General features: G+C 43.4%; 1 protein-coding gene across 1 annotated transcript in view; it reads left to right on the top strand.

The window, feature by feature from the left end:
- The window catches only part of LAMC1 (laminin subunit gamma 1), a 106,235-nt gene extending 80,450 nt beyond the window's left edge, over window positions 1–25,785 (top strand). Inside the window, exons 14-29 of the mRNA XM_006089015.2 lie at window positions 104–292; window positions 4,814–5,059; window positions 5,560–5,713; window positions 6,286–6,428; window positions 7,407–7,585; window positions 8,824–8,980; window positions 10,546–10,751; window positions 11,474–11,553; window positions 13,086–13,223; window positions 13,766–13,910; window positions 14,851–15,000; window positions 15,260–15,374; window positions 17,184–17,383; window positions 18,367–18,525; window positions 21,143–21,242; window positions 22,778–25,785. Coding sequence (XP_006089077.1) covers window positions 104–292; window positions 4,814–5,059; window positions 5,560–5,713; window positions 6,286–6,428; window positions 7,407–7,585; window positions 8,824–8,980; window positions 10,546–10,751; window positions 11,474–11,553; window positions 13,086–13,223; window positions 13,766–13,910; window positions 14,851–15,000; window positions 15,260–15,374; window positions 17,184–17,383; window positions 18,367–18,525; window positions 21,143–21,242; window positions 22,778–23,034 — 2,618 coding nt within the window. The 3' untranslated portion in view covers window positions 23,035–25,785. The remainder of the gene's footprint in view (window positions 1–103; window positions 293–4,813; window positions 5,060–5,559; window positions 5,714–6,285; window positions 6,429–7,406; window positions 7,586–8,823; window positions 8,981–10,545; window positions 10,752–11,473; window positions 11,554–13,085; window positions 13,224–13,765; window positions 13,911–14,850; window positions 15,001–15,259; window positions 15,375–17,183; window positions 17,384–18,366; window positions 18,526–21,142; window positions 21,243–22,777) is intronic.
- The last annotated feature ends 335 nt before the right edge of the window (window positions 25,786–26,120 follow it).

Below are 26,120 nucleotides of genomic sequence, written 5' to 3' on the forward strand. Positions count from 1 at the left end.
CGGATGCTCTTTGGGGGCTGCTCGACGTAAGTTCCCCTTAGCAGGTGGGTAGGAAATCCTCATTGTCACCTTTGTTTTTTTCTCACACCCGCTCTCCAAATAGGTGTTTGTAACTGCAGAGACAACACAGCCGGCCCCAACTGTGAGAAGTGCAGTGACGGGTACTATGGAGATCCAACCGCGGGCACCTCCTCTGATTGCCAGCCCTGCCCGTGTCCCGGGGGCTCAAGTTGTGCTGTTGTCCCTACAACACAGGAGGTGGTGTGCACCAACTGTCCTACTGGTACCACCGGTGAGTCTGCTCTTTCCCCCTGCTCACAGTGTCTATCCTTTAGAAACACTGTGAGAAGAAGGGCTTTGAAAGTGTCTGGATTATTTTTGTCTGGCTCAATGATTACAGTTTTCCTAGTAGACAACATTTTGTAGGAAACAGATTGAGTATAGACTTATAAAATGCATATCAGATACTTACAATAGCTAACGTATTCATGGCCAGGTACTTTCCTGCCTCATTAATCCTCAGAACCCTATGAGGTAGGTTCTGCTATCATCCCATGTTCCAGATAAGGAAACTGAGGCACTGAGACACTAGGTTATATGACCAAGCCTGCAGGCTCGTCATTGGAGGAGCTAGAATTTCAGCCCAGGTGTTCTGGCTCCAAAGATGATGATCTCTATAGTATACTCCCCCACATAAGATGAAAACCAAAACAACTTGGTTTTTAGTTTGTGGGGCCATTATCCAGGGCTTCTTGAGATAAAGTGGTTATTAAAACAATTGTTTTATATCCCTTCTCCAAATTGTTCTTTCAGAGTATCAGAGCCCATCACATTTATTGGGAAAACATGTTCATTTTTTTATAGCTTTGGATAGGCCAGTATTCCCATTCTCTGAGTTTCTTTGTTTCTGATGAAAACATAAAACTAGGTCTTTCCTAGCTACTCAAGGAACTGCCCACCCAGGCTGGCTGCCCAAGGAGACCAAGGCTCACTGGTGATCGTTTCTTTTCTCACATTGACTTCGGCCTCCACGTAACAGAGAGGTTCTGGCCAGGACTCCATTACAAGCCTTAGACTCCATTACAAGCCTTTTGTTCCAAAGACATTGCTACAGAGCATAAAAATAAGTGAGAGACCAGAACACTGAGCTAATCATCTGTATCTCTTGTGTTTCATCAAAACATTCTTTAATCATTGGGAAGCATCCAAACACCCCATCTCCCTCCCTGCTCCACTGACCCCTCCCCGAGCACCAGGGCATTGCAACACAGAGACGCGGTCATTTGCGTAAGATAGTTGGGAAAATAAGGAGTGGAAATTAGTGTAGAACTTTATATTTTTGACTCTTTCCTGCTTTTTAAAAAAAATCAGTGACCCAACAGAGTCTCACGCAGACAGACTTCCCATCCTCATTCCCCATCACCCACTCCCGCGCTCTGCTCCAGTCCTCCTGGGCTCCTCGTCATCGCTCAGAGGTGCCGGACTCTTTGGCCGGCGTCTGCTATTCTCTTTTAGAGTGCTCACCCCACTCTCTCCTACCCAAACCTCCCTTTTCCTGGCCAACGCCTGTCTCATCTGGGAGGTGGGGGTGAAACAGCACTTTCCCAGGAAGGCTTTCCAATGGGCCCTCCTACCCCAGGTGCTTAGTGCCTTTTACTCTGTGGCCATAGGATCTAGCAAGTATCCCATGTCTAGTATCTACTCTTAGATGTACTTAATGTAACGTTTGATGGTAGAGCCCCTTACTCATTTTGTTGTTTCACTGGGTAGATGGCAATTGCAAAAATGAAACAGTTAAGCATAGTGGAGTTGTCCTCATGTCTACACTAAAGGATACCAAATGGTGGATTAAGACAGTTTTGGATGCTTTAACAGAGAAATGGAGTGTAAAAGAAGAGATCTTGGGAAATGTTATAAACATGTTGGCCTCTAATCAGGTGTTTCTCACACAAAGCTTGGCAAGTATATTTGTCTCATTAGTTACCACCTGGCTTGAAGGGAATGATCTATAGCAGTTCTTGAGGATGTTCATTAGGGTGTAGCCCCTGTAAAAAATGCTCTCACTCTATTCCTTTATCCTTCTTTACTTTTCCCCCCATAGCATTCTTTAATCATTTGATATTTTCATGTTTATTCATTTGTTTATTGTCGATCTTCCCCTCTACTCCTCCACCCCCAGTTTAAGCTCCTTGAGAGCAGGGACCTTTATCTATTTTATTCGCTTTTGTATCCCTAACACTCAGAATATAGCATTCAAAATGCGTGTTTGTTGAATGAATGCAAATAATTATTGAATAAATGAATAGAGATTGCAGATACAAGGTAAGATGCAATTCATTTAGGACACTATTGAATATAAATAACTCTTGGTAATCACTGAGATCCTAACGTGGTTTGCATTCAAATTTAATTTTTAAAACAATCTTTTGAGATAAATTAATAATAATAGTCTTTTTTCAACCGGTTTTTGAGTGCATGGCATTGGGAATATAAAAATGATTAATGGATGGTCCCTACTCTTCAGGGGCTAAAAGTATGAAGGGAAGCAGAGATAATTTTAATACAGTGTGGTTATTTCAGACGGAGGGATGCACACATGTGGTAAAGGAGAAGAAAGAAGGACACCTCTCCCATTGCTGGGAGGGATGATAAGGAAAACTAAGGCTAAAAAGGCATATAACCTGCCGAACACCGTGTAAATAGTACAGCCAGGATCTGAACCTGCATCCTAGACTCTAAGACAAAGGGTAGATGAACTGTAGCTGCCAGAGGGTATTTTGGAGTGAGAGCTTTCCATGGGCTACCATGTAGTTCTGTTTTAGGTTTTCCACCAGATTTTTTAAGTTAAGTTTTATTCAAAACAGGTTGCAAAACATTTTAAATGTGGATCCCATCTAGAATAGCTAAATTATCTAATGAAAAAGCAGAACTGAAATGCTGTCTTCAAGCTAATCTGGACAAGGATTTCAGGTGAAGGTCTGGCAACTATGTGTATCAGAGACCAGAAGGCCCCCAGCTACCTCTCTTCTCAGCATCCTGTTTCTTCCCCTCCTGCCCGAGCCCAGCCACATTTTCTGTTCTGTTCGCCTTGTCAGTGGTCTCCATTAGCCACCTGCACTGGCCAGTCCTCTGGCCGGGTCTCGGCAACACTGGGCACTGTTGACTGTTCACTTTGCTCCAAACATGTTCTCCTCTTGCCTTTTGGGACACTTCCCTCTCCTTGGTTTCCTCCTACCTCTCTTCTCTTGGGTCTCCTTTGATCACTTCTGATTCTCAACCTCGGGCTTTCATGTCAATTTCATAGTCTCCCCTCAGGTGAGTAGACCCCGTCTTTAGGATTCAAAGCCTCTCTGTTACAGCTGCAAAATCTGTATCTTCAGCCCTGACCTTGCTGCCCTGAGCACCGGCTACCTATTTACCATCTCCACGTGGGTGGTGGCTGAAAGCCCTCCATGTGCTCCTCCTCCTCCATTCTTCATCTGTCTCTACTCTCACGAGCCCTGCATGCACCACATCGAATGGCAGCCCCCCTGGTGAATATGGAGTATTTGTTCTGAGGCTCTTTCTCTGTAGGATCCTCATGGTTTGGTGACCTTAATCACAGTTCTCAGCTACTGGCAGCCTTCTCCAAACAGCTCTTTCTAGTAAAGTTAGGAATTATATTAGGTTCTGGTAACTACTCCCTCCATTTGCCCCTGAAGACCAGGTTATGGAGCCCATCAACCCCATGGTTACTGTCCCACGTGCTACACTCTCCTGTGGTTTCCCTATACTCTGCCCATACCTGGGCAGATAGTATCTTTACTAAATTCTCTTCAGGTCTTGCTAATTTGAATCTGCTGATTTTTTTCTTCTGTGGTCTTGGTTCAAATGGCTAAAGGAATCTCAAATTTAAGCAAATCCACACTAAATCTTTGATTTCTTCTTTTTCCTGTCTCAACCCTGTTCCCTCCCCAATCTTGGTCATCTCAGTAAAAATACTACCTTTCACCTCGTTGCTCAGGCTAAAATCCTAGGCATATCCTTGATTCCCAGACGCAGTCAGCCAGCAAGTGTTACTGGTTCTACCTAAATCTAACCAGGTTTCACTTCTTCTGCCGCCACCACCCTGGTCCACATCACTGTCATCTCTCCCTACTTCACAGAGTCATGAGTTTGGTGTGGTAGGAAGAGCCCTGAATTCTGGCTCCGTCTCTCTCACTACCTATCAGCTGTTCGGTTGTGGGCAAGTAATTTAACCTCTCTCTCTGATCCCTTAGCTATGATAGAAGTGGGTGGCAAATGATCTCCAGATTCCCTTCTAAAATGCTCAGTTTCTGTGCTAGTTGATGCTGCTCAAAGATTAGCCTTTTGTTTTTTAAGAGAATGATCCTACTCACCCTGTTGTATAGGCGGTTTATGGTATCAAGAGTCACTTTTCATTTCTCTTAATATCATCAACTAAGCAAGTATATGAATGTGCCAGCCCTTGGGAATGAAGAGGTTAATAAACCCTGAGCCCGGCTCACCTACAAAGCCGTTCAGTGTATGATTTCAGGTAATCCTCAGGACAATTGAGCTGAAGTAGGCAAACCAGGTGCTACTTTCTGGTGAGGAACTGGAGAGGTGCCCAAGGTCACAGTGCCAGGACCGCAGCCCAGGTCCTCTGCTCTCCTAGGCCGGTGCCACGTCCACTGCACCATGTTGCCTCCCAATCAGTGGTTACACTAGGCTGTTTGTCACCAGGGTAATTTGTAAGCAGACTCTTCGTAACCAGTAGCACCGGAAATACCTAAGGCCTTTCTTTCTTAACATCCGATTGTGTCGTGCACAGGTAAGAGATGTGAGCTCTGCGATGATGGCTACTTTGGAGACCCTCAGGGGACACACGGCCCCGTGAGGCTTTGCCGGCTGTGCCAGTGCAACGCCAACATCGATCCCAACGCAGTTGGAAATTGCAATCGCCTGACGGGAGAATGCCTGAAGTGCATCTACAACACCGCCGGCTTCTACTGTGACCGGTGCAAAGACGGCTTTTTCGGAAATCCGCTGGCTCCCAATCCTGCAGACAAATGCAAAGGTGATCAGCCCTCGGCCAGATGCTGTCCCAATTGTACTCATTCTGAGAACTCGCTGTGTGGTCGGTCTCTTTAAATATTTATAGTTGTTTGGTCTGAAGCTGCACTGCTCAATAGAAATAGCTATGCATCACTTATGTAACTTATATTTTTCTAGTAGAGACATCCAAATAAAGAGAAACAGGTGAAATTAATTTTAGTAATATAGTTTATGTAACCTAATATAGCTAACATATGTTATCATTTCAACAAGTAACCAGTAATAATACACTATTGAGATGTATGTTTTTCCCCCACACCAAGTCTTCGGAATCCAGTGTGTATTCCACATTTCCAGGATCTCAGTTCAGAGCAGCTACATTTCAAGTGCTCGACAGCCACAGGTGGCCGGTGGCTCCTGCACTGGACAACACACACCTAAAGAGTCTATTTGTAAAGTTTGCATTTTTGTGTTTCTCTTGGGTGAGTTGACTCTTGCCGTCTCTTTCTCTTCCCGCCTTAGCCTGCGATTGCAACCCCTACGGGACCTCGCGGCAGCAGAGCGGCTGCAGCCCGGTGACCGGCCAGTGCGACTGTCTGCCCCACGTCACCGGCCGGGACTGTGGAGCTTGCGAACCTGGATTCTACAACCTGCACAGCGGGCAGGGCTGCCAGAGGTGAGGCGTCAGGGGCCTTTGGTAGAAGTGATCTTCGCACTTTTCATCGGAAGAGATGAATGTTCACGAGTTGTCGTGGGCTTGACTTTGTTCAGGAGCTACTCGAGTGCCTGATGCGGGAGGCAGTACTGGAGAGCTGTAATGAAGCTAATGGGGGGGAAGGCGGGGTGCCGTGGCCCCGGCTGGGGCATCCTCACCTGAGCAGCATTTTAAAAATACACAAATGACAAGGTCCTTTCAGAGGTGTGTAGACTCAGACCTGCAGAGTGGCAGTTGGGGAATTCTTGTTGTCAAAGCTCCTGGTCAGGCCTAGGAGGCGCCAGGTCGGAGAGCCACAGGCAGTGGGTTTAGTGGTGGAATAACAGTGTTTGTGTGCTGGCTTAGGAAATGAGGTTCAGAATAGAACGCCTGAAAAGTACTTGAACCTCAGGGGCTCAGTAGTCCTCAACATTCTGTTTTCTGTTACAAATTATATCAGTTTTATGCTGAAAGGGGGGAAAAAGAAGTTTGCTTCAAGCCTGTTGTGTGTGTTGTTGTTTTTTCACCTGAGAAATGTCCTATATTCATTTCAGGTGTGACTGCCATGCTTTGGGTTCCACCAACGGACAGTGTGACATCCGCACTGGCCAGTGTGAGTGCCAGCCGGGCATCACCGGTCAGCACTGCGAGCGCTGTGAGGTCAACCACTTTGGCTTTGGACCCGAAGGCTGCAAACGTAAGGGGCGTCGATGGCCTAGAACTCTCAGTCTCCCCTAATCCTAGCTGGGACCGTACGTCCAGAAAGAACTCCGACAGCCCCCGTCTCCCCGACGGCTCACAGCCAGGGCCGTCCCTAAATCATCATCGATGCTTTATTCCGTGAATATAACCCTTTTCTCAAACTCTGGGGGTTGAGAGCCTCTCTGGTTTCTTTGCAGCCACCTCCTTTATGTCTTCTTTTATCATGTTCCTGATTCTTCCTTCTGCCGGTCTTTTATTTTTCCAAAGAAAAGTCTCCCTTTGGTTACCGAGTGTCCCACTGTGCTCAGTAAAACATGTCATTGATCAGATTCTTAGTGCGGATGATGAAACGGAGAGGGAGTCTGCTCAGAACATGTTTGTTGACTTGCTGGCTGCAGTTGCTTCCCACCCTTGGGGCGCTTTTGGTGCAGTTACATGTAAACAGCTGCTGCTCCTTGGCGTAAACACTTGCCTGGAATTAGGCCTCAGAACAGTGTGGGTTTTGCTTGCCGAATTCCTTCATTTCTCCTGTGGAACGTAGCATAAGTCATTGACTTTCTGCTCAGAGAACAAAGTGAGTAAACAGACCAGCAAATAATATAACATAAGCATTAGCGTTTGGGTTTTCGAGCTCCTTAGTGAGAGAAATATTAAACAGCGGGGAGATGACTTCTCCAAGTGCACGGAAAGGGCCCTGATCAGTTTAATAGACTAATTTCTGTAATTATTAAGTGACATGAAACGTGTCGCCCTCCAAAGGATGTACATTTTACTTTAAAATTTATTTTTGTCACAAAAATGTCTGTATGCTCAACTAAGCAGACTTCACCATTTAAATCCTAAGTCAGCCTGTTTTTTAAAAAAAAGTCTACTTGTCATGATACTACAATCAGTTATTGGTAGCCTGAGTTCAGAGGAAATGCACTCTTTCTTCTTTTCCTTATTCTGACCTTTTTTTGCCTTTATTCTGCAGCCTGTGACTGCCACCCTGAGGGGTCTCTTTCACTCCAGTGCAAAGACGATGGTCGCTGTGAATGCAGAGAAGGCTTTGTGGGAAATCGCTGTGACCAATGTGAAGAGAACTATTTCTACAATCGGTCTTGGCCTGGCTGCCAGGAATGTCCAGCATGTTACCGGCTGGTGAAGGATAAGGTGAGCTGCCAACAGTGCACTCATTCATTCATTCATTCATTCACAATGCAGACGTTGAGTGGCCAATCCCTGTGCATTGAGCTCTAGAGAAAAAATGGTGGACAAGGTAGACACAGTGCCTGCTCTCAAAGACTCAGACTCCCGTTGAGAGATAAATTATAAACATTAAATAAAGAAATCTTAACTGAGATAAGTGCCCAAAAGAATTGGGGCCAAAAACAAACAAACACATAAAAAAACTGGGGGAGCTACTTTATCCAAGGCCTCTCGAAGGAATTCACTTCAGGTGAGATCTTAAGGATAACAAGGAGCAGGCAAGTGGAGGGTAGGCTGATCCAGGCAGAGGGAACACGGGTACCAAAGCCTCAACACTGGGAGCTGCCTGGAACCCGCCGAATGAAGAGGGAGCAGTTTGTGATCAGACTGGAGAGGTAGGTAGAGTCAGTTGATGTCACACGTGTTGACCAGGGTAAGGAATTGAGATTCTATACCAGATCAAATGGGAATGTACTGAAGAGTTTTAAGCTAGGAAATCCGACTCATCTTCTAAGACTGCTCTGACTGCTATGTGAAGAAGGATGGCAAAGGGGAAGCCTAGATTGAACCGGATAAACATGTATGTTTGTGGGGTAGGTCAGTAGAGCGGGCAAGCATTGGGAAAGAGAAGGATCGGGATGGATGTCGGATATTTTGCTTAAGGTAGCTGGAGGCATTATTTATTGAGATGACTCAGAACAGATTTAAGAGGGAAAAAATCGAGAGTCTAATTTTGGATATTAAGTTGAGATACCTATTGGAGAGCCAAGTGGAGATATCAGGAAGGTAATCTAAAGGGCAAGGGAGAGGTGGAACTGGAGAATCCTCAGCACAAAGTGTTTAAAGTCAAAGGAGTGAAGTACAGCCTAGGAATAGAGTCGATAACGTTGTAATATACGGTGCCAAGTGGGTACTGGAAATATCAGGGGAACACTTTGTAAACTGTATGATTGTCTAACCACGGTACTGTACACCTGAAACTAATACAAAATAACATTGAATGTAAACTGTAAGTGAAAAATAAAACTTGTGTTTATTAATTAAGTACAAATAAAAAATCAATGGAATGGGCATGCGTGGGGTGTCTGGACCTACTTGTTATAGAGTGCCCTCTGAGTTGTATTCCTGCAGGAAGTACAGTTGAGTTCTTCTGGAATACCTGTATGTGCTACCTTTTCCTCTTCTCCCTTCATTATATTTAGGTTGCTGAACATCGAGTGAAACTTCAGGAATTAGAGACTCTCATGGCAAACCTTGGGACTGGGGGTGAGGTGGTGCCGGATCAAGCCTTCGAGGATCGACTGAAGGAAGCAGAGAGAGAGGTGATGGACCTCCTTCGTGAGGCTCAGGATGTCAAAGGTATGCAGGACCCAACAGGGTAACTTCCATGAGGCAAGCCAGTCTTAATTCAAGGTGAATCTGTATGGTTTTCTAAAATTCTTTCTCAATTTTTAAACCACTTGTAGTCTTACAAGAACCTGTCAACTTAATGGTTTTAGTACACATAAAAAATTCTCCAAACACATCAAGAAGGATTAGACGTTAAAATTCTGTTTTATAAATTTTTTTCATTACAAAGTGTTCTAAATAGTTTCTTTAAAAAGCATTAAAGGTGTGCATTATTTTAAGTAGAAAATTGTAGCATTGATTTTCTATCATTCTGAGTAAGAGTTTATGTTAGGCACAGCTTTATTATTTTCTTAGAAAGGACTCTTGTGAGGAAAAGTTATGGACCAGGTGTTGGCTAAACAGATACTGAATGTATAACACTTAGTATTTACAATAGCAAAGATTGGAAATTAGTGACTACTTAGGAAATTTTCTGTTTAATTAGCAAGCATATGTGCTAGTATATATAAAAGTATGTATTTTACATATTATGTGCATCTTAGTATCATTCCCAATTTGGTAGACCAGTTCTATGTACATCATCTGATGAGACTGGTGACAGGCAGAAAAGGGGTTGACCTAAGATTAAGAAAACAATTGAATAGATACTTTATTGACTTTACAAGAAACAGTTTTTGAAACTTTGAAAGTAAAAGATGTAAAAAAGAAAAGATGTTATTTTAAATAATTTACTTACTTTTTAAATCACTTTAGATGTTTACTTCTTACTCTGAATTAGCTCTTTCCTACATTTGGACCAGTTCTTTTCTACACGTGTTGAGTGCCTGTAGTATACCAAGCATTGTGCTAAACAACAGTAATGAAAAGATGAGTAAGGTGCTCACCATCTGGCTGAGGTCACTCTGCTTTGGGGCTCTCCATCTCTGAGATGCCCGGTTCACAGGCACTCACAGTAAATGCGCGTCAACATTATCACACTTGGGACTGCAATGGTGGACCTCCCTGTTGGGTGTATGAATTTGTATCCACGTGGTGTTAGAGAAGTCTTCCTGTTAGAGTTCAGGTCAACAGAAACTTAACAGATTGCTTATTTCTTGTTGTCACTATCTCTAATATCTAGAATTTTGACTCCATAAAAATTATTGGTGTAGAGAAGGAAGTAATTGGATGCATCTGCTTTTGGCCGGGTAAATTTTATATGAGAATCCAGAATCTGTTCTGTGAGGTAAATTTTTAAGAAAAATAAAACGAGATGTCAAGAGCTTATGTCCACGTTAGGTGTTTTTTGGTTGTTTGTTTTGATTGTAACATTTTAAGTCGTGACTGCACACTAAGACTAGGGAGATAGTGATGAGTGAGAAGGAGGACCTCAGAGTCCAGTGGGACAGACAGACACTGTGATGAATGTAACTGGGCACAGTAATGACTGACTGGCTCTGCCGGTGGGGAAACTTGTCAGATAGCTGCTGTGTTTGGAAGAGTAGGGATCACGAGTGCCTCGGATCCCATGTGAGGTGACGTGTTCCCCGACCCTTCCAATAATCCATGCACCTTCTTCTGCAATGCCATTGCAGATGTGGACCAAAATTTGATGGATCGCCTCCAGAGAGTGAATAACTCCTTATCCAGCCAAATTAGCCGTTTACAGAATATCCGGAATACCATTGAAGAGACTGGAAACTTGGCTGAACAAGCGCGTGCCCGGGTAGAAAGCACAGAGCAGTTGATTGAAATTGCGTCCAGGGAACTTGAGAAAGCAAAGGTTGCTGTTGCCAACGTGGTGAGTGGTTGTGATGCTCTGAGGTGGGGGTGGGGGCATCTCTTGGTAATTTGTAGCAGGTCTGTTACAGTCAGTGGAGTGTTCACTCCTTCAGCTAACTTGACTCCTGTGTCCTTTTATTTGTCTCCAAACATGGAGCAAGAAAACCACGTTGCTCATAGTAGTCATGAAACAGTTATCAGGAACTGGATCAGAACCAAAGCTACATCTGGGTCCTTTCTCTAGCTTTGTTCTTTTTATGGCTCCAGGCAATTGTAGTTTCTTTTATCCTTTCCTGAAACTAGAAGTAATAACTACAATCAAGGAAGCTGCTATTAAAGATCTCTGAAATTAGGAAGAGGCATTCTTTTTGCTAAATGACACTAATAACAATTTAGTTTTGCCTGGCCAGTATGGCCCAGTGATTGAGCATGGACCCATGAACCAGGAGGTCATGGTTCGATTCCTGGTCAAGGGCACATGCCCGGGTTGCTGGCTTGATCCCCAGTAGGGAGGTGTGCAGGAGGCAGCTGATCAAATGATTCTCTCTCATTGATGTTTCTCTCTCTCTCTCTCTCTCTCTCTCTCTCTCTCTCTCTCTCTCTCTCTTCCTCTCTCTTCCTCTCCCTTCCTCTCTCAGAAATCCATGAAAAATCCATGAAAACACATTTTTTAAAAATTTAGTTTTGACACTTGCTTTATTAAAATTAAATAATTCAGTCCTTTATTTATTTCTTCTTCAGTCAATCACTCAGCCAGAGTCCACGGGGGACCCGAACAACATGACCCTTTTGGCAGAAGAGGCGCGGAGGCGCGGAAGCTTGCGGAACGGTAATGGCCAGACCCCTGTTCAGTGGTGAAGTTGTGGCTTCTCTTGTGGTGTGGGCGCGTGCCCGCATCCTGCACCCGCAAGCTCTTTCCACATCACCCTCCCTCGCAACGTTGGCTCTCTTTTCTGGAATGTTATCGGCTACATGTACTCTTTTCTTCCTTTTCTTTGAAATTAGAATATTTACTTTGGATATTAGAGTATGATGGCTTGAAGGGAAATTATGTTTGCACATCTGAAAAAAATAACATTTTTAGATGTTTAATTTCAAAAGCTTAAAGTTAATAGATAACTAAGAAGCGCAGCAGAATTTAGTTATTTTTAACAAAAATGTTTAATTTTCAAGCTTCAGGAAAAACCATTTACTAAGCCATAGTACATTTGAAAATCAGCCAAAGAAAACAGACCATTTCATTCCTGAATTTTTTTTAAATTAAGTGTAATGTAATTTCTTAAGAAGACTTTAAATTGTAGAGGGCATCAAGTTAAAAAAAATTTTTTTAAATAAAATTGCTGGAATGTATGCTCAGTAGGGCAGGCATTTTTGTGTTGTATATACTGCTGAAGTCCCCAATGCCTAAAACAATGTGTGGCATACAGTAAGCACTCAATAAATGTTTGTTGAATGCATTGCAGAACAGCTGTCGACCTCATGGCTGCCTAAGTAAGCCTGAGGTTGGAATTTTATCCTCAGTGTCCAGAGCAGTTACATTGGCATTTTGCTGAAACATGTGCTCTCTTTCTGTTACTTGTGAATGTGAATGTGTGAGCTGTGTCCTTTAGTTCATAGAGCATTCCTGGTCTCATAGCTGGATTTTCTGATTAAAAGAAGACAGCTGAAAACAGTATGGAAAGCTCCCAAGAAAATTAGGTCTTGGAGAGCAGTTAATTCCAGTGTACTTCATACATGAATTTTGAAGGAAAGTTTATCATACCAAAATGAGTGGCTACATACTGCAGTGTGACAGTGCGGTATAATAAGAAATTTTAGAGCTGAAGAAAAATACCTTCGCGGTTCCCCATCTAAAATGCATTTATTTGGCCGGAGAGCCTGTTGATATGTTCCTTGCCATTTGGTGTTGAGTTGCTTTTCTTGGCCAGTAATTGGGTTGCATGTACGAAATCTGAATAGTCAAAGCTATTTCAAGACTGTGTAGTAAATGAACCAGAGTAGGTCTGCGATTAGTGTTTATGAGTAGATACAGGCGTTCTTGCTAGCAGACATGGTTTTATATATAAATCACTCTTAAGTAATTGTAGGTAAGTTTTTGAAGAAATATAAACATTTGTTCCTATACATTTTATACCATTAATTTTTTTGGAAAATGTCGTTTTCTCAGATTACAGATTACTTGTAAACTCAGGCCCACTAAAATGATTACAAATTTCCAAATGTATAAGACTTTCTAGTATTTCTAGACGCATATATACATTATTACGTGCAATAAGGTAAGCATTCCCTAAGTTCTACCTCTTTCCCCATCAGATGGCTGTTTCATGGCTTTTTTTTTTTCTATGTTCTACAGCCATAAACAAGAAGCTGATGACATTGTCCGGGTGGCCCAGACAGCCAATGACACATCAACTGAGGCGTATAATCTGCTTTTGAGGACACTGGCAGGAGAAAATCAAACAGCATTTGAGATTGAAGAGCTTAATAGGAAGTGAGTGAAATCTAAAAGTGGCTTATAGCCATTCAGGTGTTCTTGTAAGTAACACCAGTTCAATGAAAAATCAGATGCTGGCAGATTCAGGGCATGCATTCATGCACTAAGGTTTCTTTTGCTTATCCTGCTTTTCACCTGGTCCCATAATTAGAGCTGGGGATGTAGAGCCATGGAGATATTATTTGGTCCAATTACTGTAACTGCAGAAAACGGTAAGACTAGCCATGATACTTAAAACTCTGCATAAATGAAAACAGAAGAGGAAAAGAATCATAACAGAGAAAATACACGTGAGTTATAAATATTTATAAAGTGTCGCTATGAGAAAGTATAAGGTAAATCAAATGCTATGTATAGAATTGATGAGATGACATGTAAACTTCAGCTGTGTTGGTATTAAACAATAGCAGTTTAAGGCGGCATTTTCTTTGAGATCTTGGAAATACTCTCATAGTGATTTAAACGGAAGTGAATCCGCTTAATATTAAGATGCCAAAAGCATCTGAGTTTTTCACGAAATCCCATCTCTTGTCCCTTAGGTATGAGCAAGCGAAGAACATCTCCCAGGATCTAGAGAAGCAAGCGGCCCGAGTGCATGAGGAGGCCAAAAGGGCCGGTGAGAAAGCTGTGGAGATCTATGCCAGCGTGTCCCAGCTGTCACCTGTGGACTCAGGAGCCCTGGAGGTATGGGATTGACAACCTGTATGCACAGGGCTTTGGTTGTCACTGTGTCACTCACCACCTCCCCCTCCCCTCCTCCCTACACACACAGAGTCAGGGTAAGAGCTATTCTGACCAGCCCACGGGCTCACTGCTAAGGCGAGTTCTCTTTTAGATACATAGTAGAACTGATTGAGGTAAAGAATCCTGTGATTATAAACATCAAATAGCAAAGACTACTTTAGTGATATGAATAGTCACTCCCAAGTCTTTAATATAAATCCAAATTGTAACATGTTTGGATTAATTAAAGCAGAGTACACCTAGACTGTCACTCCCAGGCACTACCTGGTTGAGAATGAGAGAAAGAATGGTTTAAATGAAGAAATTACATCAGGTAAAATATTTTGGAATTGGTAGTAGTATTTTATTTCATCTGTACTCTAATCATAAATCCTCATATCAGGCTCTGGATAAATATTATATATATATATGTTAAAACTTAAAATTTATTATAAGTTACACTTCTTACATCCACAACATTGACTTATTTTTACCATAAAGGTTTAGGTCTCTTCAGACATGAGTATACTGTATCATTACACATCTGTGAAATTTGAGAATAGGCAAAACTAATCGATGATACTAAAAATCAGACTGGTGGCAGCTGCATTTTTGGAAAGATGGGTGTGGAAATTGGAAAGAGATACAGGGAATTTCCTGGAGTGGAAATATTCTGTATCCTGATTGGGGTGTTATAGGTAAATATATTTATCTAGATTCATCAAACTAAGCATTGTGCATTTCACCACGTGTAAAGTATACCTCGATTTTAAAATAAGGTCCATATCTTGACCTATGCTGTTCTTTTAAGAATACCTATTAAGTATTATAGAGTAGCTAAGCCTGCCTCTTCATCCGTTTGTTTGATATAAAATGGAATGGTCTTACTTGCTTCTCACAGAATGAGGCCAATAAGATAAAGAAGGAAGCTGAGGAGCTGGACCGTCTGATTGACCAGAAGTTAAAAGATTATGAGGACCTCAGAGACGACATGAGAGGGAAGGAATTCGAAGTGAAGAAACTTCTGGAGGGCGGCAAGGTCGAACAGCAGGTCGGTTTGCTTTGCAGGTTGCTTCATTCCTCGGGGCAAAATCTGAAACCGTCCAAGTGCAAGCCGTGTCTGTAATGTCACCACAGTAGCAGAGGCAGCAAAGCACGGCGTACTCAGAGCAGGGCCTGTGCAGGATGCCCAGGCCCAGCCTGCTGGGTGCTGGCGAGTCTCAGGGTGGCTGCCTGACGGTGCCTGATCTGTTAGGAGAGAGGGGGTTCACCTTGGCTGGTTTGGCCTCTGATCAGCCCTGTGCTTGCAGACCGCCGACCAACTCCTAGCCCGAGCTGATGCTGCCAAGGCTCTTGCAGAAGAAGCTGCTAAACGGGGACGAAATACCTTACAAGAAGCCAATGACATTCTCAACAACCTGAAAGGTATGAAAGGATCAGATAACAAGGGTCACAGGGTCAATTTGTATGCTTCTTTTTTTTTTTAATTTTAACCATGAGATTCTTTGAAAAATAATAGTTATCCCCACTTATCTGTGAGGGATATATTTCAAGACCCCCCATGGATGCCTGAAACTACGGATAGTATCAAACCCTAGATATACATACCTATGATCAAGTTTGATTTATAAATTAGGCACAGTAGGCGATTAACAATAGTAACTACTAATAAAATAGGACAATTACAACAATATACTGTACTAAAAGGAATTGAATGTGGTCTCTCTTAAAATATCTTATTGTATTCCACATACTGCATGATACCCTAGGTTGGATAAAGGGATGATTCACATCGGAATGGTTTGAAATTTCTTTGTTTTTATTGATTTTTAGAGAGAGAGGAAGAGAGAGGAATAGAGAGATAGAAACATTGACGATATAGAAACATCATCAATCGGCTGCTTTCTGCATGGTCTCTACTTGGGATCAAGCCTGCCACGTGGGCATGTGCCCCGACCAGGAATCGAACCAGTGATCTCTTGGTTCCTGGGTCAAAGCTCAACCACTGAGCCACGCCGGCTGGGAAAAACTTAGGAGTTGTTTGTTTATAGAATTCCCTATTTAATATTTTTGGACTGTGATTAACAGCAGATAACCGAAACTATGGAAAACAAAATCACAGATAAGGGGGAAACTATTGTAGTAGAATAAATTCCATATACTGTCATCCAGATTCAACAGTTATGATTTTTACTGCACTTAATTCATCCCCCAATATCCAACTTTTTAATCCTCACCCAGGATATGTTTTTATTTATTTTCTGGGGGAAGAGAGAGAAACATCAATATGAGAAATACCGATTGGTTACCTCCTGTATGCACCCCAACCGGTGATCAAACCCACAACCTAGATGTGTGCCCTGACAAGGAATCGAACCTGAAACCTTTCTGGTGTACAGGACAATGCTCCAACTGAGCCATCTAGCCAGGGCCCACTTTACTTTTTTTCTGAAGTATTTCAAAGAAAAAAATCAGAGCTCATGTCATCTCACTCCTGCATCCTTCAGTATGGGGGAAAAGGAAACTTTTTGGTAGGCTAACTTACTTAACCTAGATAAGCCTATTTAGCTGACCTCTCTTGGAAAATGGAGATGATCTTTAATTTTCTCTGCCAGTTGCATCTCAATATTTGTGTTTTCTTTTCTCACCCAAATTAAAAAAAAGAAATGTTCGGAATGCACTGTGTGGTCCTGGATTTGTCTCTGATAAAGTAGCCACAGGCTCTATGAATACTCATGCTTGACACAAGGATGGTTGACTGTAGGGTCCCAGTGTCAGTGGGGTTGAGTTCGAATCGCCGATCCCCGTCTCACTGTGAACGCTTGGGGAAATTACCTATCTCTTTAACCCTCAGTTTTCTCACATATAAACATGGCACAATGCCCGCATCACAGACACAATAAAGCTCTTCACTCAGCACCTAGCACATAGTGAACACAAGGAAACCGCAGTTTTTAGTATGGGTTGAGGTGGTAGTGATGGCGTGCCTAGCACTCTGCCTGAAAGTACACTTCTCGGGTAAGAATTTGCCTTCTGGAGCTCGATGTTCATTCTTCTGACTCTCCCACCCATAGAACTGTGCGCTTTGTTCTTCTGAGATTTCAGTCCATGCTGCTTTCATGTTCTCCCCCGACTTTCCTAGTTTGTAACATAAAACCCAGTCTCAGCTCCCTGAAAGCTTCCCTTTTGTTTGTTGAATGTCTAGTTCAAATGCATTCCTTGAACTTGTTTTAGACTTCGATAAGCGAGTGAATGATAACAAGACTGCTGCAGAGGAGGCGCTAAGGAGAATCCCCGCCATCAACCAGACCATATTTGTAGCCAATGAAAGGACAAGGGAGGCACAGCTGGCCTTGGGCAATGCAGCTGCGGACGCCACGGAGGCTAAGAACAAGGCCCACGAGGCGGAGAGGATCGCCAGCGCTGTCCAGAAGGTGTGTATGTGCCTCTTCTCGAAACAAAGTCTTTGCTCATGTGTTTCTTGAATTATTTTCCTCTTTCTTTCCAGACCCTCAAGAGCCCTGGTAAATTTTTCCTTGACCTCAGTAAAATGATCTTCAGCTAACCTTGTCATTTTTTTTTTTTTACTAGGCATTAGAATAGGCAACTCCGCTGATCTAGGAAGGAGAACCGTGGAAAGGGTCTTTGACTAAAATTTCTACTGTCTCAGTGGCAGGATCTGAGTTTGTGAGCAGGTAGATGGCTTCAGGGACCCATAGAGCCCTTTCCTACAAAAAAAAAATAGGCTCTTCCTCAATCAGTCCAGTTCTTTGACCTGGACTGTTGACATTTTTTTTCAATCTTGTATAGAGTGCCAAGTCAATACATCTTTGAAGCTGCTCATTCAAGCATATTGGCCATACCTAAGCCCCACCGGTTTAGAATTCCTATAGCTGCCATTGCTGGCTTCTTCTACTCATTGTTCGGCTGGCTTTTTTCCTACCTACAGGTCAATCTACTTGTTTTATTAGGAGGATTGGTGCTGACTCTAATATTACATATTTGAGAATCACACACATTTTTAGTTCCTTTAGAACAGTCAGTTTCCGCTTAACTGAATTGTATGAAATATTCCTGTTTCAGGATTATGGTCTTTTTGTACATTATGATGTACAACTGCCAAGTAGAACAAGGCCAGCCTTGAATTTAAAATGTATACAAGTGAAAGAATCTAATCAATAGTTGTGGTGGAAAGTGTACCCCATGAAAATGTGCAGCATTTGCCAGCTCTGTGACCTCAACTAAAAATGGGAATAGTAGAAGGCAAAAAAAAAATGATAAACTCAATATGCAAGTCAACATCCAGTATAAACTACTGCCCTATTCTTTCTGGATTGTATTTTTGAGCCATTTGACAGGTTAATGTGGTGGGGTTTTGGTTTTTTTTTTTTTTAACCATTCTTTATTTTGTGCTTAGAATGCTACCAGCACCAAGGCAGAAGCTGAAAGGACTTTTGCAGAAGTGACAGACCTGGATAATGAGGTGAACAATATGTTGAAACAGCTACAAGAAGCAGAAAAGGAGCTGAAGAAAAAACAAGATGACGCGGACCAGGATATGATGATGGCGGGGATGGTAAGCCACATTGACCTAGGTGCTCGTGGGCAGAAAGGGAAGGGTATTTCATAAAAAAGAGTCTCTTTCATATGGACTTCCGTTTTTCATTGTGTTTTCTAGTCAGGAATTGGGTTAGTAACTTACATAGAAGACCAAGAATTTGGATGTTCTGCCAGGTGGTTGCACAATTGTCCTGTCCCAAAGCTGCTCTCAGTTAAAATCGAAACATTGTTTTGCACATCTGAGGCTTTAGGGTATTTCACAGTATGTGTTTATATTTTTGAATGGGTAATTCATAGAGGGTATAAAGTAAAAAAAGGAACAAAAAAGGATGCAATGAAAAGTCAATTTCCATCCTACTGTTGTTCTCCCAGCTCTTGCTCCCTTGAGGCAAAGACCCGCTTCTTGTGTAAAAGGACATTTTTTGAAGCTGGCAAACCATCCCAAACTTGCATCCCATTTAATTCTTCACCTTTTGTGTGATAACATCGTTTGTAACCAAGTTGACTTGTGAATGCATAGCCCAACTAAAAACGGTTGATGCTGTATTTTGCTTTTGAAAGACTTTAATGAAGCCACAGGGAACATACTAGTACTCCTTCCCAGTTCCATTTGATCACAATCACAGGAATGATGGACATGAACTCATTTTGTTGCGCACTTCCAGTCCTGCTAAAAAACAGGCCCTTCGCTGTGGGTCATTTTCGCCTTGGGATGGGAAGGAGAAATACTAGGCAGTTCATCTAGGTAGAGAAGACATTAAGGAAGTGATAATAGGAAGCATCCTGTGCAAACACCCTGTTTTATTATGCTTTTTTTGATGGGTTTTTGTGGGTTGTTTTTTTTTTTTGGATTGTCTTCATTTTCCGTAGCAAGGTGTGGCCCAACTGGAAATTCCCAGCTAGTAAAAATAGGTGTTTCTCATATGAGGGTCTCCGGATTTCATCTGTAATCTGGTTGTAGAAACATTAGTTTTAGAGCCGGTTGGAAGAAGAGGCTGTATTCTTTTCTCTTTAAAAAAAATTTTTTTTTTTATTGATTTCAGAGAGGGAGTGAGGGGGGGAGAGAGCTAGAAGCATCAATGATGAGAGGGAACCATTGATTGGCTGCCTCCTGCACGCTCCCTACTAGGGATCGAGCCTGCAACCCAGGCTTGTGCCCTGACTGGGAATCGAACCGTGACCTCCATTCAAAGGGTAGAAAGAAGATGTATTTTTTGTTGTTGTTCCTTTTGGTAAATAACTTCTAAGGAGCACAACTCACCGTCACATACACTATCTACATTTTTATCAATCCTGAAAGGCCAGCATTGGGCCAGTATTGTGACTTGGTGGTTTGTTTGTTTTTTTAACCAAAAGAGCGCAGGCTCATGGTTATTCCCAGAAGGGGCAGCAGGGCCCAGGCAGCAGCATTGCTCTCGGCCACAGCTCGGTCCTTCGTGCACAGAGCAGCCTGCGAAGGCTCCGGAGGAACGGCTGACTGTGATTTCCAGAGATTAATCATTGATTTGTGATTAATGGGAAGGTTTTTACCCCTTGCTTTTTTTTTCTTTTTAAAATTTTGACATGGTTTCTATCTAAAAATTTTATGTTGTTTTGACCCCAAAACTAAGAAAACAATTATGTGGCAGGGAGCTCACAGCCGCTCGCTTGTGTCCTGAGAGATTTATTTCTGAGAGCATCTGTGCTCTGATATTTGGACACTTCCTCTTCCCTGGCTGTCTCCTGTGACTCATGCACAAGTGTATTTACTCAGGTTTCCTGGAATTTTCCCAATTATATTTACCTTCGGTTGATTTTTAAAATGTAAATTGTTTTGGCCCAGTGTGTGCGTGTGTGTGTGTGTGTGTGTGTGTGTGTGCGCGCGCGCGCATACATGCAGGTTGGGAGACAGTTATAGAAGAGTGGCACTTGATTATGAAAGTTTCCTGAAGATAGGACATTTCTAATAATAGGACATTTCTAATAATCAGGCTCCTAAGAGTGTCCTGAAGGACATGTTTTTGGGTCTAAAAATGTAGTTTTTGTGCTCATTCTTTAAAAATGACTTGTTTCTGCCTGATGGATTTTATTATGAATACAACTCCATGTGTTTTTGAGTGAGAGCGTGAGAAAAGGAGATAATGTTGATCTTTAAAATACAAACACAGTTCGCCCTGATCTGTTTGGCTCAATGGACAGAGCATCGGCCTGCGGACTCAAGGGTCCCAGGTTCGATTCCGGTCAAGGGCATGTACCTTGGTTGCGGGCACATGCCCAGTGGGGAGTGTGCAGGAGGCAGCTGATCGATGTTCTCTCTCATCAATGTTTCTAACTCTCTATTCCTCTCCCTTCCTCTCTATAAGAAATCAATAAAATATATTTTTTAAAAAATACAAACACAGTTAGTGTAGGCATACTGAGTGCCTATTCATGACTGTTATATGTATTAAAAATAGCAACATCCTCAACATGAAGATGTACCTGCCCGCCCCCCCCCCCACCCCAAACAAAAACAAAAAAACGCCCTACAGTGAGAGATTGAGGTTTTATGAGTTAGGAAAATTAGATTAGTTGGCTCACTGGGGAAGAAGTGCTTCAAGCAGATGAAAACATACTGTCAGGACAGGTGTATCATTTATCCTTTCCCCCCACAGGCCTCTCAGGCTGCTCAGGAAGCCGAGATCAATGCCAGAAAGGCCAAGAACTCCGTCTCCAGCCTCCTCAACCTTATTAACAACCTCTTGGAACAGCTGGGTGAGTAGCCAAAGTGTCCTTTAGGGAATCTCCGGATTCTTTGTACTGTTCTTGGGCTCTGATGTAGCTGATTCAAAAACAGATATTATACATGGTGCGAATATTGTGTGAACTGAATCTGGACTTTTGGTTGTATTAATCCAGTTAGTACGTACAAGGTCCTTCCATAGAATCTGAGTAGGCATTGAGTCTGACCGTGGTCCCAGGACTCAACAGAAGTTTGGAGATGTGTTGCCAGCAGGGGTGGTTCATTTACGATTGAGGTTTAGGATCCAGTCGAACAGTGCTTATCCTTAGCTCATCCTGCTTGCAGTGTCTTTAGAGGATTTCAGTGATGCGATAAAAAGAACACTTTCGACTGGTTGTGACGCCGCTGCCTGGAATTCTCTTCCTTTGCCGATTGAAGGATAATGTGATGAGGTGACACTTACATGTCAAAAGGAAAAAAGGCTTGATTTTTTTCAAGGAAATATACTGGAGCCCTCTCTTCATCCAACTTGATAGAGAGCATGCTTCCTATAAGACAGATCTCCTTTGTCACTGGCCTTCATCATAAAGTGGGAAACTGTAGTCAGCAGCTCTGTACAAGGCATTCCATTCATTTCCTAGCCTTTAAAGTTTAGGCAGTGTTTTTTTTTGCGGGGGAGGGGATATATTTTTTATCTGTCTCAGATGTCAAGAATAATAAACGATGTGCTAGCAGATGGGTTTGAAAATGAAAGTTAGCTAAAAGAGGTCGATTTTTGTGGAAGAAAGAGCTGGATTTTAAAGTTCGTCGGACTTGGGTTGGAATCTTTGTTTTGTTGCCCAGAAGCTGTGCAAACTTGGGCAGCTTAACATCTGAGAATCCCTGATGTCACATGGCTTTGTGAGCAGTTAATCAAGTACAGCTTGTCCGAAGTGCTGACTTTTGTGTGGAAGTCTGCTTTCATTTGTTATGGAAATAGTTCCTTTCCAAAGAACCTCTCTTTCTTGCTGGTTTTAAAGGGAAGCTTTGCCGAAATGATGTCATCATTTCAGCCCTGGCCATTTCTCACAGGGCTCCTCATAGTGTCTAACTCCTGAGAGCAGGACATGACTCCCAGAACCAGCTCAGCTTCCCTGGAACCTCAGCGCTGAGGCTTAGGGTTCTAGCCCAAAGGGGTTTGTGTATATTAGATGGCACTGAAATGACACACAGGTTACGTGCAAAAAGTATTAAATGCCACCAGATGACCTTCAAAACCACAGCAAGGTTTAAGGTCCTAAGGCTGGGCACTTAGGAAACATTTCACAAAAACCATTTTCTCAGAAAATCCATCCAGCCCAGTATTCAGTATACGTTCTCCCTCTTCCTGCCGGGTTGGGTCGGCGGGGTGCTTGGCTTGCCTTGCGGATGCCTTTGCACAACAGGGACAAGTCCCATTTGCAGGAGGCCGCCTTTTCGCAGTGGCAGCTGCGGGGCTCTGTGAAAAGGCCAGGGGGTACTTGTGGAGTGAAGGCATAATCCTTTCTGAACACGTCTGTTCTCTTCTGGGTCCTCTCTGACTCTACAGGGCAGCTGGACACCGTGGACTTGAACAAGCTCAACGAGATTGAAGGCACCCTGAACAAAGCCAAAGACGAAATGAAAGTCAGCGATCTAGACAGGAAAGTGTCCGACCTGGAGAACGAAGCCAGGAAGCAGGAGGCTGCCATCCGGGACTACAACAGGGACATCGAGGAGATCATGAAGGACATCCACAACCTGGAAGACATCAGGAAGACCTTACCCTCCGGCTGCTTCAACACCCCGTCCATCGAAAAGCCCTAGTGCCTTCCCTCAGGGCTGGCAGCCAGGCAGGCAGTCCTCCGGCCGCCGGGAGCCACTGTGAGGCCGGGGCGTGCCTCCACACAAAGATGACATTTTCAGACCCCCACTTCTCTGCTGCTCGCCACCGCTGTCCTTTTGACCCAGGAAAAGTCACAAAGTTTAAAGAGAAGCAAACGAAACATCCTGAATCGGGAACCAAGGGTTTTATCTAACAGAGTCTCTCTTCCACTTAACGGTGCTCCCTGACCCACACTTTCCCTTCTGAGTCTCGCAAGGACGTGTCCCCTCGCAGTGGCCTCCTCCAGTGGCGTGCGCACTTCGTGGGAACCCTTGCGGGCCGGGGCTGGGCAAGTCGCCCTCCCTTTCTCACTGGTGCCAACAGAACCTCCTCTGCCCCAGTCCTCTTGTTTCTATGAAGGAAAAGTTTGGCTGCTCATTGTAGCGTTGTGATGGCCAGTATAGCCAGCCTATAGCTAAAGAAAACGCATCCACGTCTCCTGACCCTCCTCCTTGTAAGCAAAAGTAACTAAACCTCCTGTGCCAAAGGTATTGGTCCCTTAGAAGGTCGAGAGCCATCACCACTTGCTTTAGCTACTTTGAGTATAGGACACTGAGCCATCCCCGGGTAAGGATGTTCACGACAGTGTCCAGGAGAAGTGGGGCCGAACATCTTCTCCTCTGTTAACAGTTGACTAGGAAGATAAACATTCTTCAGATCCTTGGGCAGCTGATCATTTCAGTCTGGATGGGCAGCTTGTACTTGCCACTAGACATCTTTTGATATCCCTGTCAATGGCATTTATGCAGAAGAAATAGGGATATGATAACCACTAAAGTTGTTATTTTTTCCCCAAATCTGATTCTTAGAGCTTTGTGTTAGTGTGTTGGTATGGGAACTAGTGTTGTTATCTGGCAGAGAACAGTTGGTCCCTAAGAACTCGACAAAACGAAAGAAAAACAAGCCCCAGTCTTTTCTAGCGAAGGGATAAAACTTAGGTCAGTTTTTATTGTCAGGATCCCATGTGTCCATTTTTCTTCCATTGGGAAGAGATGACATATTTGATCCTTAGCCTCATTTTTTTTCCCCCCTGACGTTCCCATCGTCTAGAACCCCTCAAAACACGTGTTTGCCAAATCCAGGCAGCAAATACTTGCCCTCAGTAGTTCCTACAGCTGCCAACACCATCTAGTTCCTGCACTTTGTGATTTTTAAACCCACTCCAACCCTTCCCTTGAAGTGTCGAGGGAAGACCCTTACGTGGAGTTTCCTAGTGGGCTTCTCGACTTTTGATCCTCAGCTCTGTGGTTTTCTTTTAAGATCACAGTGTGACAATTCCCTGCCACACGACCCCTTCCTCCTACCAACCTGCCTTTGAGATTCATATATAGCCTTTAACACTATGCAACTTTGTACTTTGCGTAGCGGGGGAAAGAAACTATTATCTGACACACTGGTGCTATTAATTATTTCAAAATTTATATTTTTGTGTGAATGTGTTTTTTTTGTTTATCATGATTATAGAATAAGGAATTTATGTAAATATACTTGGTCATCTTTCTAGAATGGCACTGTCTGTTCACTTCTCTCCACTTCTCATCCCGGGCACAATGTGTCTGATTACCTCCACCCCTTCTATCCGCAGTTCTCCGGATTGTACCTGTTCCATCCCTTTGCTCTTTGCCTTGTGTTTGCAGCATGCCCATTCTCTCACGCGAACATCATCAGCCTGCTTTCCTCCAGCCGCAGCCAGCATCCCAGTCCCTCGCCCCCTGCTCCACTGCAGCCCTGGTGATCCTAAACGGCAGCACAGTGTTGCTCTTAACGCCTGCTCCAGAGCAGGAATGCCAGGCTGCCAGGGGATGGTAGGGTGGGGACATTTTGCAGAAGGATACCTTCAACATCGGTGTGGCTCTAGCCAGGAATGAGCTAGAGATGCCCGTTCTGCAATGGTTGGAGCTGGATGGGTCAGTCTTAGGAGAGAGGGTGTAATTCCCGAGAGCGCGTCAGGGAGGCGCTCCAGATAGAGTGGGAGAGCCGCCTAGCTCAGTTCTGCCCCTTCCCATCTCCCCTTGCGACCAGAGGTGGCTTCACGTGACACACCCCTAAGCCTTCACTCTTGCTTCTCTCCTGCTCTCCCAGGACCCATGGCTCCTTCTTGCCAAGTTGTCACAGCAGTGTTTCCTAGCTAGTTCCTCTGGTAAAGTGGCTGTTTCCTAATAGACGTTGCGGTCAAGGTTGCAGGAAGAGGCCTGAGATAGACTGCCAGGGTAGTTTTCCATCCAGCCTCTCGGTCAGGGTTACTCCAGTGAGTCTTGGGCCACGGTGAAATATTTTGATTCTGTTGTTGGCTTTTTTTTCTTTCCTCCTCCATCTGTGTGGTATATTTGTAAGCAGAATTTTATTTTTTAAATGAAAGTTCTTTATAAGACGATACCTTGACTACACCCCTGCAATATAGCCATTGTTTCATTGTATAGTTTCAGTTATCTGTATTTTACAGTTCAGTACAATCGATAGGGTGGCTGCTGCGGAATGCTGGGTGTCACAGGGGCAGAGACAGCTGCTCCCTGGGATTCTGTTTTCAATTCCAAGTGTGGCCCTTTCACATGTGCCTTCACCTGAGCTGTGTGCCTTCATTTCTACAGTCTTGCTCTCCAGGATGGTGAATAAAATGCAACACTTGGCAATTTTTATGTTTTAAAAAACCAGTATTTTATTTATAATAAAATCTGAATATTTGTAACCCTTCATATTTGGTGCGTCTTGAGTACGGCGGCGGGGGTGGGGAGCATGAGATGTGTTAAAAGGTGTTTACTTATTTTCATAAGAGCAATCCTGTGTGTGTGTGTGTGTGTGTGTGTGAATTTTTTTCTCTCACCCTTCTCAGATTGGGATACTTCATTATAGCCCACTGGTTGGCAAGCTTTTTCTGTAAAGAGCTAGATAGCAAATATTTGTCTTAGACTTTGCAGTCCAGACAGTATCTGTTACAACCACTCCGCCATTGTAGGAGAAAGGCCACCATGGACAGCATGTGAACAAATGAGTGTGGCTGCATCCCAGTAAAGCTATTTACAAACACAGG

This window comes from Myotis lucifugus, unplaced genomic scaffold, assembly GCF_000147115.1.
Source record: "Myotis lucifugus unplaced genomic scaffold, Myoluc2.0 scaffold_54, whole genome shotgun sequence".
Lineage (NCBI taxonomy): Eukaryota > Metazoa > Chordata > Mammalia > Chiroptera > Vespertilionidae > Myotis > Myotis lucifugus.